The sequence below is a fragment of the Haemorhous mexicanus genome, chromosome 6 (assembly GCF_027477595.1).
Source record: "Haemorhous mexicanus isolate bHaeMex1 chromosome 6, bHaeMex1.pri, whole genome shotgun sequence".
Classification (NCBI taxonomy): Eukaryota; Metazoa; Chordata; class Aves; order Passeriformes; family Fringillidae; genus Haemorhous; species Haemorhous mexicanus.
The window spans coordinates 50,993,948-51,013,046 of record NC_082346.1 but is presented as its reverse complement, the minus strand read 5'-3'; the positions used below and the strand labels follow the sequence as shown (position 1 = coordinate 51,013,046).

General features: G+C 44.1%; 1 protein-coding gene across 6 annotated transcripts in view; it reads left to right on the top strand.

Annotated features, from left to right (window-relative positions):
- ASB2 (ankyrin repeat and SOCS box containing 2) overlaps positions 1–19,099 on the top strand; it is a 47,086-nt gene that overhangs the window by 20,414 nt on the left and 7,573 nt on the right. For 4 of the 6 annotated variants that reach the window (XM_059850212.1, XM_059850208.1, XM_059850209.1 and 1 more), the window contains 7 exons: positions 1,153–1,417; positions 3,184–3,288; positions 7,642–7,808; positions 8,507–8,662; positions 10,617–10,862; positions 13,120–13,291; positions 18,007–18,568. In XM_059850212.1, coding sequence (XP_059706195.1) covers positions 1,173–1,417; positions 3,184–3,288; positions 7,642–7,808; positions 8,507–8,662; positions 10,617–10,862; positions 13,120–13,291; positions 18,007–18,568 — 1,653 coding nt within the window. In that variant the 5' untranslated portion in view covers positions 1,153–1,172. Of the gene's footprint in view, positions 1–1,152; positions 1,418–2,785; positions 3,289–7,641; positions 7,809–8,506; positions 8,663–10,616; positions 10,863–13,119; positions 13,292–18,006; positions 18,569–19,099 lie in introns of those variants that run through there. The other 2 variants (XM_059850213.1, XM_059850207.1) reach the window with 2 other exon arrangements.

Sequence of the window (19,099 nt, the reverse complement as noted above, 5' to 3'; positions counted from 1 at the left end):
GACTGGCAGCCACAGGGTGGGGACAGGCAGCTTTCCTGGTAGCTGCACTGGTACACTCAGCCAGCGCCTCACCTCTCTGCCCCTGGAGAACATGTCCCCACAGTCCTCACCTGCTGGATCCCTGTCCTCCCCTGTCATGTCCCTGTCCTCCTGAGCAGCTTGTTCCCATCTCCCCTCAGCCCAGTGCCCCCCGTTATTTTACACAGTTCTTGCTCAGCGCTTATAAAATCAAACCTATTCTGCACTGGCTGTTATCTTAAAAGAGTCAAGCTTTTCCACCTCCTCCCATAAAATAAACCCTTGGCTCTTGAACAGTGATGGCCAGAGTGCTCTCTGGCATCCAAATGAGATCCTGCTAGAGCATTGTACTGTTCATGGTATCAGTACTTCCCTATCACTGCTGGGAATTCTGCAGTATTTTGAATTGTCTCTGCCTGTTAGAGCCCTGCAGTGGTGGTTCACAGTCATTCTGTGACTGCTGAGTGTGCCCAATGTTTCCCACTTCTCTCATTGCCGTCTCACTCATGACCTTGAACTTTGTTCTGTGAAAAAGCAAAAACTCAGAAATGAAACAGACCAGTGTTGCTCTCTTCACTAAGTGAAACAAAGACACTTCAAAGCATAGCTTTGTATGTTGCTTGAAGATCTCCAGATAAGGTGGAAAAAAATGCAAAGCCTCTTTGCACTTCATGGTGGAGAACCTGTCCTTACAGAAAACCAGCAAAGAGAAAACCTCTTCCCTTTTTTTTCCTGCAACTAGAGCAAGAAATTAAAACCAACAAAAAGAGACATCCATTGGTCTTCTCCTATATAAAATTCAAAAATTTGTCTCTTTAATCTTAAGGGGATTTCCTTTATCTATTTTTCTCTTGAGATGTGGTAGCTAGAATAAGCAGATAAAAACTTGCCTTGCTTGCAACAACTCCCCCTTTTTTAAACACCAGCTAAACCAGTTATTTCTGTGTAATTGAAAGGAGTTAGTTCACTAAGTTTACATGCAGATTTTAGCTGATAATGTGAAGGATTTCTGGTGAAGGATTTCCAAAGGGTTTTCTGGTCAGCCTTGTTAAGAGGCAGACCCAAATGACAGTACAAGACAGTCGAGATTTTTTCATTTTCCAGATTTTGATGATCACAATTTTCCTTTTACAGGAAAGCAAAGAATTATAAAAATGGCTACGACGGCAGCAAATACTCAAAGACAAACGATAGGCTGCGAGGAGTACAGTCTGTACAGCAGCCTGAGCGAAGATGAGCTGATAAAGATGGCCATCCAGCAGAGCTTGGAAGAGGACTCGGCGGCTCAGCCAGTGGCCCAGAGCCCCCAGAAGTCGCTGGTGGCCCGTGCTGGTGAAGCGGCCGCCCCAAGCCGTGCCAGCCCACACAACCCTCCCTACCGCATCTACCCCTGGCAAAGGTGAGTGAGTGCCAGCCGAGCTCTGCCCACAGAGCCCTGCCCGGCTGGGGAAAGCAGGCTCCCTGTGTGTGCCCTGTGGGGAAAGCAGGCTCCCTGTCCATGCCCTGTGGGGAAAGCAGGCTCCCTGTGTGTGCCCTCTGGGGAAAGCAGGCTCCCTGTCCGTGCCCGGCAGGGGAAAGCAGGCTCCCTGTGTGTGCCCTCTGGGGAAAGCAGGCTCCCCGGCCCTGCCATGCCCGGCAGGGGGAAGCAGGCTCCCCGGCCCTGCCCGTGCTCTCTAATTAGCTCTGCCAGGCGGCTCCTCTGCGAGTCTGTCATTAGTGTCAAAGCCAGAGCCTGCTATAAATCCAATGAGGTCAACAATCTACGTGCTCGCAGCGAGAGGAGGATTTGCTTGATGTTGTCTGTTTTAAAAAACAAATAAAAAAAGGGGCACAGCCACAAGCTTTCCTGAACAACAGAAGCCCTCCCAAAGCCAGCTGCTCCTTTCCCCCACTGTATGCCAAGGTTAGGTTTTGTCAGAGAGGGAGCAAAGAATTTGTTCTGAGAAAACGTAAAAGAGGCACAAAAACCAGGTATATAAAACAGTGAGACCTGACTACCTGTTAAATACTTCAGTTTTTAAGGGATGTGATTATTTCAGATCAGTCTGACTTCAAGCACACCACTCTTAACCAAAAGCAACCCAGACACCAAATCGTGGCAGCATCCCCCTCGCATGCAGTGCTGAGCTGTGGTCACAGAGACCTGCTGACAGTTTCAAACCCAGACATTGTTCCCCTTTCATTTTATAAAAGGCAGATTTCTCAAGGGGGGTGGGAATAGATTCCAAAGTCACCTCCAAAGGTTTCCTCCAAGGAAAAATAACCTTTTAATCTTTTAAGTTACTTTAGTTTTCCCCTTCTTAGTAAACTGAGAGTTACTGAAGTTCTGTTCCTCCTCTGTTTTCGTAACTCCACCGCCCTCTGATGCCTTGCTCATTACCACCGCGGTTGTTTGGTTTCCAAGGCTGGGAAACTGGGGACAATTTGATGAGCAGCAAGCATGTACATAGGTGTGGAATCAGGATGCTGTGTGGCCAGCTGCTGCCGCCAAAGGCTGTGGTTTTTCTGTGTGGTTACTGTGCACTCTACAGCCAGCTCTCCTGTAGAGACCTGATACAGAGGAGAATAAGGGCTTCCCTGGCCATTTGATCCTGTCCTTGTTGAAGGTCCTTTGACACCTGCTATTTTGGCAAAAAGAAGCATTAGCAATTCTATGCATTGTCTGTCCTGTCTCAGCCCAGGAGTGTCTGACCTCTCACTAGAGGGGAAACCTTTGGAGCTTGAAGCACCAAATCTGTAGCATTGCTGAACTCTTCTGCCACCTGGGAGAGCAGAGATGGAAATGGAGCTGACATCCAGCAGCTCTGGATCCTTTTCTGCCCCCACCTCTGACTTGTCTGCCTGGCACTTTGGAGGTGATGAATGTCACCTCACCTCGCTTTGTGCCTGCTTCCTGTGTGGTGGTGGTAGGGTTAACCACACTGTTGTCTTATATGGTCATTTGAATCCCCTGACGCTTCCTCAGAGGGCCAAAAATAAACTCGAGCCGAGTGAGCAGCTGAATCCAGCGCAGAGCAAGCCGTGGCCATCTGCTTTTATTCAAAGCCCTGACCGGCAGGCTTGCTCTGTCTCTGTGGATGTGTGTCTCTGCTTCTGCCTCAGCATGACCTGTTTCTCCTACTCGGAGTATTTCTCCTTATTTCATTCATGTCATCGCCACTCCAGATTGGCGGCCCAGCAGACAGGCCGTGCTCAGCCGTCCAGCTCGGGGGCAGCCTGGGGGGTCAGGCGAAGGTGCGACAGCAGCCAGTTCAGCACATCCCAGTCCGTGTAAGTGTGTCCCTCTCCCTCTCCTGCTTTCCCCTGCAGCCAAAACAAGCCTTGCTACCCACTCTCTGAGTCGTGTCTTCTGGGTGGTGATGGTGCCTGATGGGGGGAAATGTGGTGTTCATCTGGAGGAGGTCTCACTGACACCTGCACCTCACCCTTGCTGCACTCCTGTTCTTCCTTCCAGCCTCCCCACTGCCCCAGGCCATGCCTGTGCTCTTGCAAGTGACCCACCTCAAATATCCTTTGTTCTCTTCTCCCTCTTCATGTCTCTCCATCCCCCCAGTGCTCATGTCCTGGGGCCTCTGGTTCAGTCAGAAGCTCTGAAGTGACAAGGACAGCAGGGATGACTGCATTGTGGTTAATTTACATAGGCTGGCTCACTTATCAAGAGAATAGATGAGACAGGCAGGTGCTGATAGTAACTGCACTGGTATTAAGTTCAGGTCTCAGCAATGGGAAAAAGTAGGGGGAAAATGTATCACAGTATATAAACAAGGTGAGAAAGTCCAGTCCTTCAAATAAGTATTTTATAAATGCTCCCAAGATGCCATATCTGTTCCCAGCCATACCTGTGCTGTCCAGTCATATGGAGGAAGGCTTACTTGTCCAAAGAGGAAACTGTCTTGGCTGACTGATCCTCCTGGCCATGTTTTGCTGTTCGCAGAGGCTGCAAATAAGCTTAGTTGAACACAGTCATGGATGAGAAAAGCAGACAGTAGCCCAAGCTCTGTCCCAGTGCCTGCGTGTAGTGGAAATGTGTGGACCATGACAGGTTTATTACAGCTCTCTGCAGTGCAGAATAGATACATGCCCTTAGCTATCAGATGACAAGAGTAACGTGTTACAGGTAGCACTTCCCTGTGTCCTGCAGAAAAGCAACTCCCGGCCTTTTCTATCTACTCAATAAAAATTTTGTTTAATCCATCTTACAAGTCTCTCCCTGAATGCAGGGACTACCCTTCCACCACTCTTCTTCCTTTCACGTCTCAACTAGCTCTACAATCTCCCCCACCTTCCCCTGCATCCTGGCTCATTCAGACTCTGTTCCTGGCCCTTCACTGGCATTGCACTCCCTGATCTTGTGAAAACCTCTTCCTGCTACAACATGAAGCCTGCCTTATCCCTGTCACCTGCCAGCTTCCCTTGACCACACTGAAATCACATCCACTCACTAGGTGCTCTGCACTCCTTGCATGCCTCTTTGATGCAGTAGAAGACTTGAGGGCAGGCTGTTCTTCTCCACCAGGTAGCTGCACAGAGTTCAGTGTACAAGAAGGCTGATAAACTAGCCCTCCTCTTCTGCCAGGCAGAGCAAAAATATACCTGGGAAGCCCTAGGAGAGCATGATAGCATGACTGGCATTTTTACAGCCTTAGTCTCAGAGCTAGGCAAGGATGATATTTCACTTCGCCTGGGGAAGTGGTGTTCCTTCATCCTGCCTGCATCTCTCCAGGCTGTCAGGAAAAGAAGGAATTTCTTGAACCTTTCCATGCTCCACTGAACCTCTTCTTCAACACTCAGAATTGACCTCACCATACATCCCATCTGCAAGGGGTATTTGTTATCTTGCCTACTAGTCTTTGAAATGCAGTAATTCTTTTGAGTTGCCTATAAGGTTAAGGTTTGTTCGTTTCTTCAGACTTCCTCCATAGTTTTAATGCTTATATTTTCTATAGCTGGTGAAATCCAGGCAGCAGAATGTGGTGGGTTTTTTGTAACAGCCAACTATAACTCAGGCAGAAAACAAGGATTTCACATGGAGATTCATTAAACCTTCTGTTCTGATCTGGAATTTTCTTGGCTAAAGCCTCTGCAGCCTGGTCCAGCAAACCCCCTCATCTTACTCAGGAATCATTTAAGGTCAAGGAACCCGACAGAAGTTTACTTCATTCAACATCTGAGGGCTTAAGCAGAATAGTAACTGATTCTTCACACATTTTTAACCCCAGCACAGATCCAAGGTATCCTCCTGCTTTCCCTGAGGTCTCAGATAATGTGATTTACCTTGCATTTGCTGTGAGCCAGCCCATGTGCAGACCCCTGCCATGGCCCACCTGGCATGCTGTAATTCATTAAGCACCAGTAATTATATCATGTGCCCAAATCCTGAGGTCACAGCCCTACATGTGTAACTTGAGCTTTTGCACAGAACAACAGATGGTTTCAGCAGCCTTGTGCCAGAGGTGTTGAAAGATGAAGATCCCCCACCTCCGCCTCCTCTCCCAGCCGAAAATGCCAATAGTTGCTGTCAGCAGACTTTGACAAAATGCTCAAACACCTGTATAAAAATCCATTATATGTACACAATTAGGAATCTTAGGTTTAGTCCCCAGAGTACCCTTAGCAGTAGAGATACAGCCATGTCCCTGGGACATCCAGCCAGCAGATATCAGAAGGTCAGTCAATTCCTCCCGGGAGGGCTGTGGCCAGGACAGCAGCTGCCTGTTCTAGCTGTTATCTTCTCAGGCAAAATGCCTGGCCTTGTGTCCCATATCTCTCCTCATTCCAGTGTTTCTATTTTTGTGACCCTACTGTCTTGAAATCACTGCTTCCAGCTATAGAAAAGGAGCAAGTGGCACCAAGTACTATTTCACTTGGGAAATGGTGTTTTTTCCCATTGTCTGGCACAAGTGTTGAGATCACCTGTTCCACTCCTGGCCCTGAATTTGTCCTCAGAAGACCAGCTTCTTTCAATGCTAATATCAGTGTTTATAGAATAGATTTTGTGCCTTTGGGCAAACTGAAATTAGTGAGGCCTGTGTGAGTTTCAGACTATTGCTCTGTCCAGCCCCTACAAGGCAACGGAGTTCAGTGCTGGTCCTGTAACTCCCATGAGGTGCAGAGGTTACACCAGTAACCTCTTTCTGCTTTCTGAGGACTCCTGTGCTGACCTGCCCCTATTTTTCTGTCTCTGATCTCACTCTGTTGTGGTATTTTAGACTTTCCTCTTGTTATAACTGGAGTTTCTAGTTGTTTCCATCATCACTAGCCTGTGTGACCTCCACCACATGCTGTATTCCTGCCCTGGCAATGGTAATAGACTGACATGCACCTCTCTCCCGCATCTCTCTGTCTTCAGGACTGCAAGATTTTGTCTGTAGAGCTAGTTCAAACCACAAATGCTCCAGTGTTTTCTGCAACTTCTTGTTTTCTGTCTCTGAAACCATAGCCCACGTTCATTTTTTTGCAAGTCCCCATTAGCACTGGTGAAGTGCTTCCTTCCTTCATGCTGAATCTTAGTAATTTAGTGTCTCACAATAACAAAGCTGTGGCTGCCTTGTCCCAGCACAGCTCAGCTGGAGCCCAAGCAGATGCCCACACTGGAAGGCACAGCCCACCAGCATGCACAGAGCTGCTGCCCACTTTGGGTCCTGCCTGCCTTGGCTGCAGGGTACGAGCTCCCCAGCTCCCTACCTCTGCCATGCTACCAGCAGCCTCAGAAGGGTGGAAGGAGGGTGGCAGGTCCTGTTCAGGTGCTGCTGACTTGGGGAAAAGTGGCTGTCAGACAGTGTTGGGACTCCTGCTGTGTGGGGAGACTCACAGGAGCTCTCCCTGTTGGTTTGCAGTAGGATTGGTGTGCCCAGGTCAGCCCTGCTCTGCAAACACTCAGAGAGCTCAGAGAAATGAGTTGCTGCCTGGAGTGTGCGGAATGCATGCTTGGCAGAGGGATCTGGGTAGGTGGAATTTTTTCAATCCTCCCTGGATAGTGAAGGGAGAGTCAAGACCAACACCCCAGTGTTCACATGCTCTAACCAGAGCTTTCCCTACTTCATAAGTGGACTGGCTAAATTCTGAAAACAGGACTGTGTGAGGAAATAAGAAGTATCTTAAAAATACAAGAGTAAGATTTATTGATCATTTCTGTTGAAGCCACCCAAAAATCAAATCTAAAAATTTCTTCAAGGATGAGCAGGGGTAATTCTCTTCAAAGCTGATCTTATTTAAAGATCTCATATAGATGCACCATGCCACATGGGACAGTGTGGTGATGCAATTATCACAGTCGTGGACACTCCACAGTGTATAGAGCAATGTCAGAGCCAGTCTTCCTCAACTCCCGACACCTAAAATATCAGTGTTTGTGTCAGACATTTGTTACACCTACCTAGTTCCCTTACATTCTGAGGAGAGTGATCAGTATCTCCAGACAGTGATTCTTCTGATCTGCTGACAGTAACAAAATTAGGGAAGACAAATTTTACCTTTACAGGCCCTATGGAGTCTCACTGTATAAATACGTGCTATATAGGCTGCAGGGGTTCACTCTTTGGGGCAAATAAAACAGTGATGCTGCTGCAGAAAGCTTCTCAGCAATGAAGGAAGTAATAACCAAGTTTTAATCTTGTTTTAAAGAGAAATTGACCCTGTAGTGGCAGCAATCAGGGATGGAGATGAAAAAGCAGTATGCAACATGATGAAGTCAGGAAAAAACCTTTCTGTACCTAATAAGGATGGCTGGATACCTCTCCATGAAGCTGCATACTACGGCCAAGTGGGCTGCCTGAGCCTGTTGCAAAAAGGTCAGTGAAGTTAAAACTAACTAATTACAAAAGGGAAAAGAGGAACATGAATAAACTAAAAGGCCAAATTAGCAGTATTTCAATCCTAGCCTGGGGCTGTGTATGAAGTTTCTTTCCAACCTTCCTGCCTGTATACTAATTTCATCTTCTCTTGGAAAGTAGGTTTCTAGACTGAAGCCTCTAAAAGTTAGGATATTTGGGAGAAAGTGATACGGGATAGATTCTGCCAAACCCTGCATTTCTCATGCAGCCTTGAAGCTGAGCTGTCTCCTGTTATGAGCTACTTGGCTGCTGCAAGCTGACAGAAATAACCCCCTTTCCCCTGGGGGGAGATCCAACCCGGCATCTCTTTGCTGGTGCTTGAAGTTAATTACTGTAGTTTGTTTTCAAACTTCAGATGAAGAACAGTTGCTCAACAACTTTCTGCATCACTAGTGGCCAAAGCTGAACATTTTAATTTAAACCGAAGACAGGTTTTGATTCTCAGCCTGAGTTATAGTAACATTATATTAATATACATTAGTATATATATAATGTATATACTGTACTATATACATTAGTATATTCCTAACTTACACTGCTTATGGGAATGAATAAACAGTAAAAACTGAAACCCTCAAGGATTTAGAAGGGTGATGGTGCTGCAGATACTTTGCACTACATGCCACAATGACTTTGGGCTCCCCGTTCCTCCCCAGCGTACCCAGGCACCATCGACCAGCGCACCCTCAATGAGGAGACAGCTCTGTACCTGGCCACCAGCCGGGGCAACCTGGACTGCCTGCTCACCCTGCTGCAGGCTGGGGCTGAGCCCGACATCTCCAACAAGGCCAGAGAAACACCTCTCTACAAAGGTGAGGAGCTGCTCTTACAGGGGTGCCTAGCTCTGCTGGCACCACCAAGGCAGAACTGCAGGATCACTTGTGATGAGGTGCTGAAAGCCGGTGATGAGCTCTTGTTTTCTGCTTCCCTGTGGTAGTCCTCTATCTCCTATGCCTGACCTGCCATGCCATGGCCTTTTATCTCATCCTGTCTCCATAGACAGGAATAGCAGCTGTCCTGCAGGCTGTGATGGGGTGCTGAGGGTGAGGGACATTCTCAGTGGGGCCCTAAGCACGATGTCCCAATGTCTCAAACTTAGAGCAAGCTGGCCAGTGAAGGACTGCTGTGCTGAACAGTAGGACCTAAATAGCTGTTAGATGTACAAGAGATGTAAAACGGGGAAGGATTCCATACACAGTAACTGTAGACATGCCAGTGATTCATATACTATGGAGGTCAGACCAGGCTATGTGCTATAGGAGAGTCATAAAATTATAAGCAATTCAGTGAGGTAGATAAAGTATTTAACACAGACATATTACTTTGCTGCTGATTGGAGATAACACTTTCTTCTTTTAGCAGACTAGCAATATATCCATGATATCACAAACACTCAGAGGAGACCTCTCACACCTTCATGTCCAATCTCCTTTGCTCATGCCATGTCAGTTTTTAGCACTCTAAAACATTTAAAACATATATTACAGGTTAAAACAGCAATCTTGCCTCCAACTTTGGATGCCTAGAATTACAGCTGCTTTTGAAATGCTTTTGTTTTAAAATACTGGCTTTTAGTTGACATGGGAAAGGCTGTTCAGCTGTGCATTAAAGACACAGTAATGGCTGTAGTAGTAGTAGTGCTCAAAGTAATAATAATCACAACAACAATTATATGAAAACACCCTTTAGCCAGAGAGCTGTTACTAAGAATGGGCTAGCCTTGATGCAGTATCCTCTACACTATCCTTCAACAACAACAACAAAAAAGAGTTTAAAAGACTATCATAACAAAATACTCATCATATCATATATAAGCAAATTAAATCATATGTAAGCAAATTAAACTCTGCAGAGCTATGGATAGATAATTACACAAATGTCTAATTACATAGTTGCTTTCAGTATATGAGTGACACCTGTTTATGGGGGAGAACACTATGGAGCTACTGCTAAGAAGAATCAGAACTAAAAGGTGGGACCTCTGTGAGAAAAACACACTATTATTTCAAGTTTCAAAAAACTAATTGCTATGAAATGTGTTTCTCTTCTGTACATTTTACAACAGATGCTAATTGGTGTTTTTCAATGTAACTACCCATCCTATGTCCCTTTATGTTGGAGTCCTGTCATTAAGGTGCAAGGGAGGCCCTATGATTTGGGATTCAAAAAGCTATGGGCAAATTGGTAGAATAAAAATCAACAAAATGCTATTAATTATTAAGAAACTATATTTAGCTCAGGATGGTCCTGAACTATAAATTGAGAAAGTGTTACTAACTCAAACAGCTGTTGGTTTGAGCTTCTTATATTTTCTTGTTTACACGGAGCTTTATCTGCAGTCTATGGAGTAAGATAAAGAGTCAGTTTGCACAGAATTTGGAAAGAAAGTGTTCAGGTCATGTGATTTCTCTAACATATTTGTTCTTCATAAATTACTTTCTGCACCTTATCACCTCACTCTGTCCCTGGGATTTCCTGTTGGTACAAAGGTGCTGGGCTGGATTCCCCCAGTACCAGACTTGACACAAGCCCTGCACAGAACACTTAGCCAGGTCCAGCTGAAGACTGGCTTCACTGTCACATCCTTTCTGAGCCTCAAACAATGTCACTTGGCAGCAGCCTTTGCTCTCGTGTAGACCTAAATGGATCTTTGGTCTTACTATGGCCTACTTGTGTGATAATGCCTGGGGCTGCATGAAGCAGATACACAACACCCAGAATATTTCCAAAATCCTGTCTTAGTCTCTTCCCTTCTTTCTAAAACAGCTTGTGAGCGTAAGAACGCAGAGGCTGCAAGACTGCTGGTGCAGTACAATGCAGACACCAACCATCGCTGCAATCGAGGATGGACCGCGCTCCATGAGGCTGTCTCCCGAAATGACCTGGAGATCATTGATATCCTTGTGAAAGGGGGTGCCAAGATTGAGTCAGCAAATGCCTATGGGATAACTTCTTTATTTGTGGCAGCTGAGAGTGGGCAGTTGGAAGCTTTGAGATACCTTGCAAGATGTGGTGAGTACAGCTTACATGCATCTATTCATTTAATTCTTAATAATTCAGAGTTTCCCAGTAATTCTCCCTGGCTCAGTTTTTCTGTCTCTGGAGGCCAGGCCTAGCCTGCAGAGGCACTAAGACCCTGCTGCTCCTGATGGTGGAACTGGGTAGGGTCTTTCACAGAGCATGATCTAGACATGTGCTTCTTCAGCATTCATCCATGGTCACCTACTTTGAGAAGTCATGTGGTGCTGTCTGACTGCACATCCTAACAGCTTTCTAAACCCATACTGCTGCACACCTGTAGCCCAAAATTCAGTCAGTCATAACAGGCAGTTGCAGGTGGTAATAGATGGCAGAAGTTGAACTTCAGCCAACCCCATCTGCTCATGAACATGTGCAGTGATGGGCAAGGTTAGATGTCCTCATAATGTATCCTCTGAAAATTAATAAAATACTACTGTAGAGTTTATGGGTTTATATCAAATAGAAGCAGACTCACTCTCCCTGTGTTCAAACATATCAACAGAGTGAATTTTAATCTAATTTACACTAAACCTATCTTTTACTGCTCCAGTCATGTAAAACAGCTTTACAATAAGCACAATACACTTCACTACTATTCTGAATCATACTTCATTTTCATAATGGACTAATATCTTCAATGTAGGTAAGACTTGGGTCCTGCACTTGCAAAACAAGAGTTTAGATGAAGATAAGGAAAACTTTTGAAAGATTAGTATGATTAAGAAAGATATGTGAGTTGGAAAACCAAAAACATGTTCTGCTGCCCAGCTAGTCTTGTCAGAGAGTTTTGTAAGACCAGTTAGTCCATCATGCTCCCTATGACTTAAGCAACTAAGCCAGAATGTGATTTGTGTTTCAAATTACATAGATATTAAGATTTCCTAAAGTGTAGTTTTGAGAAAAATACACAAGAAATACAATAAAACTGTTCAATTGTTGTTCAGTTATTTCAAGCCCTGGAAAGCTCTCCTGTGCTTTTTTCCTCATCCCAGGAATGATATCATTCATTGTTTATGATGAGAAATTTTCATCATAAAAAGGGTTTCTTTCTCATTAGGAACGTAGTCTTGTGTTATGTTTTGTCACTGGAATTCTCCTGATGTTTCCAGCTACAACATCTTCAAAGGGCCAAACACAACACAGATGTTTCAGCTTAGGGTGAGAGCCCAGGGGAATGTTCTCACTGGCAGGGAGTTTTCATGATCAAACAGAAGACTGATCAGTTTCTTTATTGGAGTTTAGAAGCAAAACTCCAGTGAACTGTCATTCCCATTTAGGATACATAGAGCAGCCTTCCTGAGAACACCATGGTACAGTATATGACAGCCAAAATCCAAGCTTAAGGGCCTTAAATATCTACAACAGAAAAAGCTAGATTCCATATTGTTTATGGCAAAAAAGTATTGTCTTGGTTTATACTTGCATGTTATTTATTAAGCAAAGTACACATTAGAGCTCAAGAAAGAAATTACCAAATAGTCTAGTAGTCCGTTGGTAATATTTCTCTTTTTTGTAGTAAAACTTACTATTTGTAGCCTAACTCCAGTCCTCATGAGGTGAAGAGATATGGCCTCAGGTGCTGAGTTTTGAAATGCAATATTCATTGATTAAGGCACTCCCAAATACAACCTTAGAATTGTTGATCATCACCATGCAGATGTCATTTTATGGAGTATTATTTTAGCCTGGATACATACTAAAATTAAAAAGTATAAATACTATAAATATGTGTGATATTTACAGTGTAACTATATAGAGTATAAATGATAAATATAAATAAATATGCAGCATAAATAGATATCCATAGAATTTTGGAGAGCACCTATTGAGATAATCTCATCCAAACTCCTGCTCAGGAATAGTATACATACATAGTGTAAACACATAAATATTAATAGAATTAGTGTGTTTGAAGGAAAGACCATGCCTTTATATTAAGAACAGCCCATTTAAATTTTTTTTTTACCTTCGAGCTGAATAGAGCCTGGATTCATGATTGGGACCTAATAGTTGCCACCATGATAAACTGTCCCTCATAAAATTCCCATCATATTATAGACCAATGTAAATCTATAATATAAAGGTGTATAACTGATATGACTGTGCCACCTGTGATATGATCATGTTCACATCCCCATCCAGCACATTTCATAGCTCCAGTGTCATGGAAATGTAAGTGTTCATTCAAAGTATGTTCCTCCCATCTCATTTTAACCTTTTGGTGCTAAAAGGGTTTCTTCCTTCCTAGGTGCTGATATAAACACACAAGCCAGTGATAACGCCTCTGCTCTTTATGAAGCCTGTAAAAATGGACATGTGCCCATTGTGGAGTTTCTTTTGTCCCAAGGAGCAGATGCTAACAAAGCCAATAAGGATGGCCTGTTACCTCTTCACATAGCAGCCAAAAAAGGGATTTGCGAGTAAGTTTTGGTTAGTTTCATGGTTTCATCTTTTAGACAAGAATCCAAAGTCCTTACAGAAAAAGGAGAATGTAATGTCCCAGAACCAATTCTGAGCAAAGTGAGCAAAGCAGGTACCAGCTGAGAAGTGGGCTTTCTGCTTGCAGAGCTCAGGATGGAGAGTGTGTTTGGAAGCCGGGATCGGATGGGGTGAGCAGGAATGTGGGGTGAAAAGATTCCTTTAATTTTACCAAGACATCATCTATTACAGCTAAATAAGATCATGTATCTTGGAAGTGGATTAAACTGAAGTCCTCCAAATATTCTTAAAATATAATAGAAAAAGTATTGGTGGGGAGTGTTAGTCCTTAATAGCATTTGCAGCATGGTGTGCAATAATTTTCCTACATGGGCCCATTGTGATTCTTCTGCACAAGCAGAAGATGCTGGATTCTTCTCTGGTGTGTTCAGGTTTTAATAACAATAATTCAGTTGCTGACAGCAGGAAGTGGTTAAGTGAATCTCTAGGGCATTAGTGAGATTGTCACTAGAATATGGTGTCCAGTTCTGAGATCCTTCCTTTCAGAAACCTTTCAAGAAATTGTAAAGGCTCCAGAAAAGAAGGACAAGAATTTCTCATGGTCTGGAAAATATATTTTATTAGTGAATGATCAAATAACTCTTATTTGTAACAGACGAATTCATAAAAAGATCCACTGCTTTCTTTCTGAAATTAAATGTGTTTGGGACAGAGCTAAGCATATTTTTTTAAACAAGGAGACGAGTAACTAGTAAAAATAAGCAGAATTACCAGTCCTCTAAAACAGAGATTTTTCTAGGAAAGTGACAAACTATAGTCTATGATAAAGATTATCAATTTAGAAGATGCTGTCTGGGGATGGGATGTTGCACTGTCATGTAAGAAGTAACCTGAGACATTGCAGCCTGCTTCTGAGCATGAACTCCAAACCATTTACTTCTGATCCTAGAGCAAGTTTTAGTTCATGCTTTTAATCCCTCACTGCTGGAAGAGTGAGTGACCCACGGCTAATTTTTCATTTCAGTAACAGATCCTTTTGGTGACTGTACAGGACCCCTCTGACTATCACAGTTTCTACCAAAATATTTCTACAACAGGCAAATGAGAGTGTCTGTCCAACTGCAGTGCCTGTTTCTGGACAGGACAGCTGTCTTTGCAGTAAACTGCTCCAGTGGATTCCTACATATTTCACAGCATCTGAGGAATAAAAGCTTTTAACATCACTACACCTTCCCATTATGTTTTTCATGATAGAATTTAGATTTGTTTTGGAATGCCAATTAAGCTTCTCAAACCACTTTGATAGACCTGAGGATATTAATATTAGTTGGAGTAGGCCTGGTTCCTTGTGCAAGCTGTGTATTCTAGAGGGCAGCTCAATGTCACCTTATGTAACAGGTTATACACTTACATCATGTACATGAATACACTGCACTGACTAACACATGAATGACTCAAAATTTTTGATTTATAAAGTCATTTTCATGCGTGAGAGTCAGAACTCAGCTTCAGTTGTTCAAATTTCTAAAAAGTTTATCTGAAAGTACAGTAAGTTGATCTGAATTATATAGAGTATGGGCCAGCTCTCTTTCCCTCCCCTCAGTAGTTTCACACTCTGACCTGAAAAATTTATATGGAAACTCCACAACCTGAGTTCACCTCTGGCTTATGAAAGGAAGGGCCTGATTCAGGGCTCATATCTATTATTCCCAGCAACCAGCAGCACAAGTGAGAGCAGAATTTAGTTCAAAGCCTGCCTTCCTTCGCTTGTAAAAGACTGAGCACAAATTTTGTGCATAAGTGCTGCAAACTAAGTAGAAAAGAAACACAAAAGAAAAATATATTCTCTTATAAATATTTATCTAAATGACAAAACTTTAGCCTGTTTGGCTGATCATTCTTAATTCCTCTGGTATTCAGTAAAATAACACCCTTCATGGTGACCTCTGTATTCCTGCAGATTTAGTACGTAATTCTGCAGGAATTCCACACTTCAACTTTCTGCCAGAGCACGAAGGCTCCCTACCATCAAAAAGCCAAGAATGTGGTCCCAGGGCTCAACTGTCAACTCTTGTTGCTTGGTGTTTGTTTATTTTAAATGACACCTTGTCAATACTGACCTGAAATTCATAAGGGTCATCTCATAAGCTACAAGCAGTCATTTAACTCTTTCCCCCTTAGAACTGAGGAGTTGAAAAGGGAAGACTTTGTGAAGCATGGGCAGATTTATTAAGTAAATACAAGTCAGTAAACTCTTGGCATGCTCACACTAAGGATGCTCTGCCTCCTCCTCCATATAACCTCTAACAAACAGAAAACACAGAAGCAGGTGTCAAGGGATTAGGGAAATCTTGGCACTATTTAAAAACTGTACATGAAGCTCATCCCTGTGACAAACATGGGATGTGGTCTGACTTGTCTGGCCTTGGCTGCCTTCACGTGAGTTGCATTCTCCCTCTAGAGAAACAGGAAATGCTCCAGGGGCACCATATTACTGAACTGACCCACTTTGGAGGGTGAGAAAGGAGACGCGGGTTCAAGCTACACAATTAAACTGGTAGCAATTTGATGCTTCCTGCTTGTCACACCAAAATAAATGTGGGCTACAGGGACTGTACTGAGCTCTAGGACACTGCAGCATTTGGACACAGAGCCTCAGCGTGGCACCCGTGCAGCGAGGTTCAGGTTCCCCTTGCAGACAGAAATGATCCAGTGCCTCTTTAACTCAGATGTGAAGAGCTGGCTGAAGCACATATGCTGGAGGGAAAGAACAAAACAGACCCTTAAATCTTCAAAACATTTGATCATGGGATGAGTAATGCTGGTACTTGGCGTAGTGTCCTCACAGTGCTCTGTGCCCTTTTTGTTATTAGGCTCTTACAGAACATTTGCTGAGGGTGGGAAGTTGCCAGCTCACCAGCACCCAAACCTCCTGCTCCCTGGCAAGTGTCACAGTGCTGGAAAATTAGTGTGACTGCTTGGAGGAAAAAAAAAAAGTGCTTAATTTCCCAAGATATTTACATAATTTTAAAAGCCTTTTTGTTTAAAAATGAGATGTAGAAGTAACTTGGAGACATCAACAGTACATCACGTAAATAGGAACATAATCCTGTAAAATTACATCTTCAACCCTTATTTCAGCTCCTGGGAGCACTGGAGGCTCAGTGTTTCACAGAATCACAAGATCATCACAGACAAAGGTTTTACTGGCTTAGCTCATTATGTAAATATAAGTTTGAGGGCCCAGTGTTGGGACCAGCTATTGCAGTCAAGCTGAAGATATGCAGCATTTTAAAGGAGACACACTACATGGTAGGAAAATGAGCTTTTCATGTTTGTCTGTCACCAGAGCTGATGACTGCAAGGTAGAGCAGTCTGCATGGGAGGAAAGGAGATGGAGAAGGTGTGCTTGGCTTCCCAGCTCTCACAAGTTCCTATTTAAGATATCACCCTCTTCACAGATATTACAAAGGGAGTGTGGGCAACTCCTGACACAGCAGGCAGACTTGGGTTGGATGATCCCTAGGGTCTTTCTAAAAGTAAGTTTCCTTGAGGTGACTTGTCTATTTCTACAGAATCAACCTAGGGCCTTGGCTATATCACCCAACTTTATAAGCAGGAAATGAAGGTTTAACCCATAGGGTTGGTCATGCAGCTGCATTGACACCTGTGCAGACATAAAAATGATCATGGGTTTGTGACTGCAGGGCTCCTGTGCATCATATATTTGAAATTCATATTAAATATTAGAGCAGCTTGATTTATATTGGCGTGTTTAAGGCCACATCACGCTTTCCAACAGCAATCCCTCATTACTGGGGTTTAGGATTTGGCTGCACAATTTTTCTCCCTCAGCTGAAACATGGAAACCAGCCTGGAAAATATTTTTACTTTTTCTCCCTTTTACTAATTGTCTTTTTGGCTCTCTGTGATCTGGGATGGACATTGATAGCCCCATGAACTTGCCATAGCTAAAAGCTGCAGCGTGAAGGTCTACAGGATAAGGACCAATGCAGGGTAATAACTGAATTGTAAAAAACTTATAGGGAAGGCCTGGGAACTAAATCTGTAGTTTATCCTAGCTCAGTCCTCTAGACATGGGGTTTCACCTCCTGTCTGGTGCCAAGCCTGTTACTGTGGCTGTGACCCACAAGACCTGCCAGCACTTTGTGTTGCCACCCTTCTCTGCTGAGCAGTAAAGCAAAACCTGAGAAGGGGACATACCTTCTCTCTGCTGGCACCTCAGGCTGGAGGTTGTGCACCTTTTCCTCCAGTCCTACCCACAGCACAATGATGAAGGTGCAGACTATCTGGTAGTTCCTGGTTGGTCATCTGCCATTTGGGCTGTGGAACCTAAGAGCAGTTAGAACAGGGTGGGTGAGTGCCAGCATGTCATCTCTTCCATCATAACTGCCCCTGCAGCTGCCATTACATCACAGAAACTGGGTAATAATCTCAAAAAAATGTGTTCCTCCATGAAAGGGGAAGGTCAAACAACTCATATTTTTGGCAAGGCCGGTGCACAGGGAGTTGCTGACAGGTTTGAGGTTTGCAGTCTGGTTTCTATGAGTTGTTCCTCTGCCTGAGTTAGCCAGCTCTGCCTTACGGGTACAATCACAAAGCTATGAATAAAGCTTGCTGCAGGGTTGTAGATCCCCTGGAGCTCACTGCTGCTCACTGAGTCTCCTCCTGGCAGGATTGTGTCCATGCTGATCCCTGTGACCAGCCGCACCCGTGTCAAGCGCAGTGGCATCAGCCCCCTGCACTTAGCGGCCGAGCGCAACAATGACGATATCCTGGAAGAGCTGATCGAAGCTGGCTATGAGGTCAACACTGCCCTCTCTGATGAACGCTCCTGCCTGTATGAGGACAGACGCACCACCCCACTCTATTTTGCTGTTTTTAACAACAATATCTACGCCACAGAGCTGCTGCTGCAAGCCGGAGCCAACCCCAATGTTGACCTCATTAACCCATTACTCATCTCCATCCGCCATGGCTGCCTGAAGACCATGAAACTGCTCCTTGACCATGGAGCAAACATTGATGCCTATATATCAAGTCATCCCACCACATTTCCAGCCACCATCATGTTTTCAATGAAGTACCTTTCCGTGCTGAAGTACCTCCTGGATCTGGGCTGTGACGCAGGCTCCTGTTTCGAGTGTCAGTACGGAAATGGCCCACACCCTGCATTAAATTACAGGCGGGAAAGACTGAATGATCCTCAGGTGACCAGGGAGCCAGCTGTAGTACAGGTAAGCACTGCCCAGGCTACCAGGGGACTTCTAAGGATATCTCCTACCCGTGGGTTTTGACAACATTAGTGTATTTTTTCTTCCAACATTTTTTGTGAGAGAAAATGCCACAATCCCTACTTTATTTACAGAAAAAAAGGCTCAATATGAGCCAGCAAACATTCCAAGTTTGTGTCCAATGACTGCAGGAAGATAGGGAACAGCCACTGTGTCCATAGCTTGAAATTACAGTGAATTGTAGCCACCTTGACATTCTTACCGACAATTCTACAATGTTCTTTTCCTCTGGGCCTGAGGTGCCAAAAGTGAGGCATATTTACTTGACAAACATATGGATGATAGCATATGGAAGGTAGAAAGCTTCTTTTTTAACTTGCCCTGTAGGATTTGTTTTGTCTGATACAGAATGTTAGCTACTGCTTACATGAAAACAGTCTAGTGCTTCACTCTGTGAGGGTAAACTAGTGAATGTGTACAACTACAATTTCTGAGTCTACTGGAAAAGAAGGCATGGAGACAGAGCATAAATTA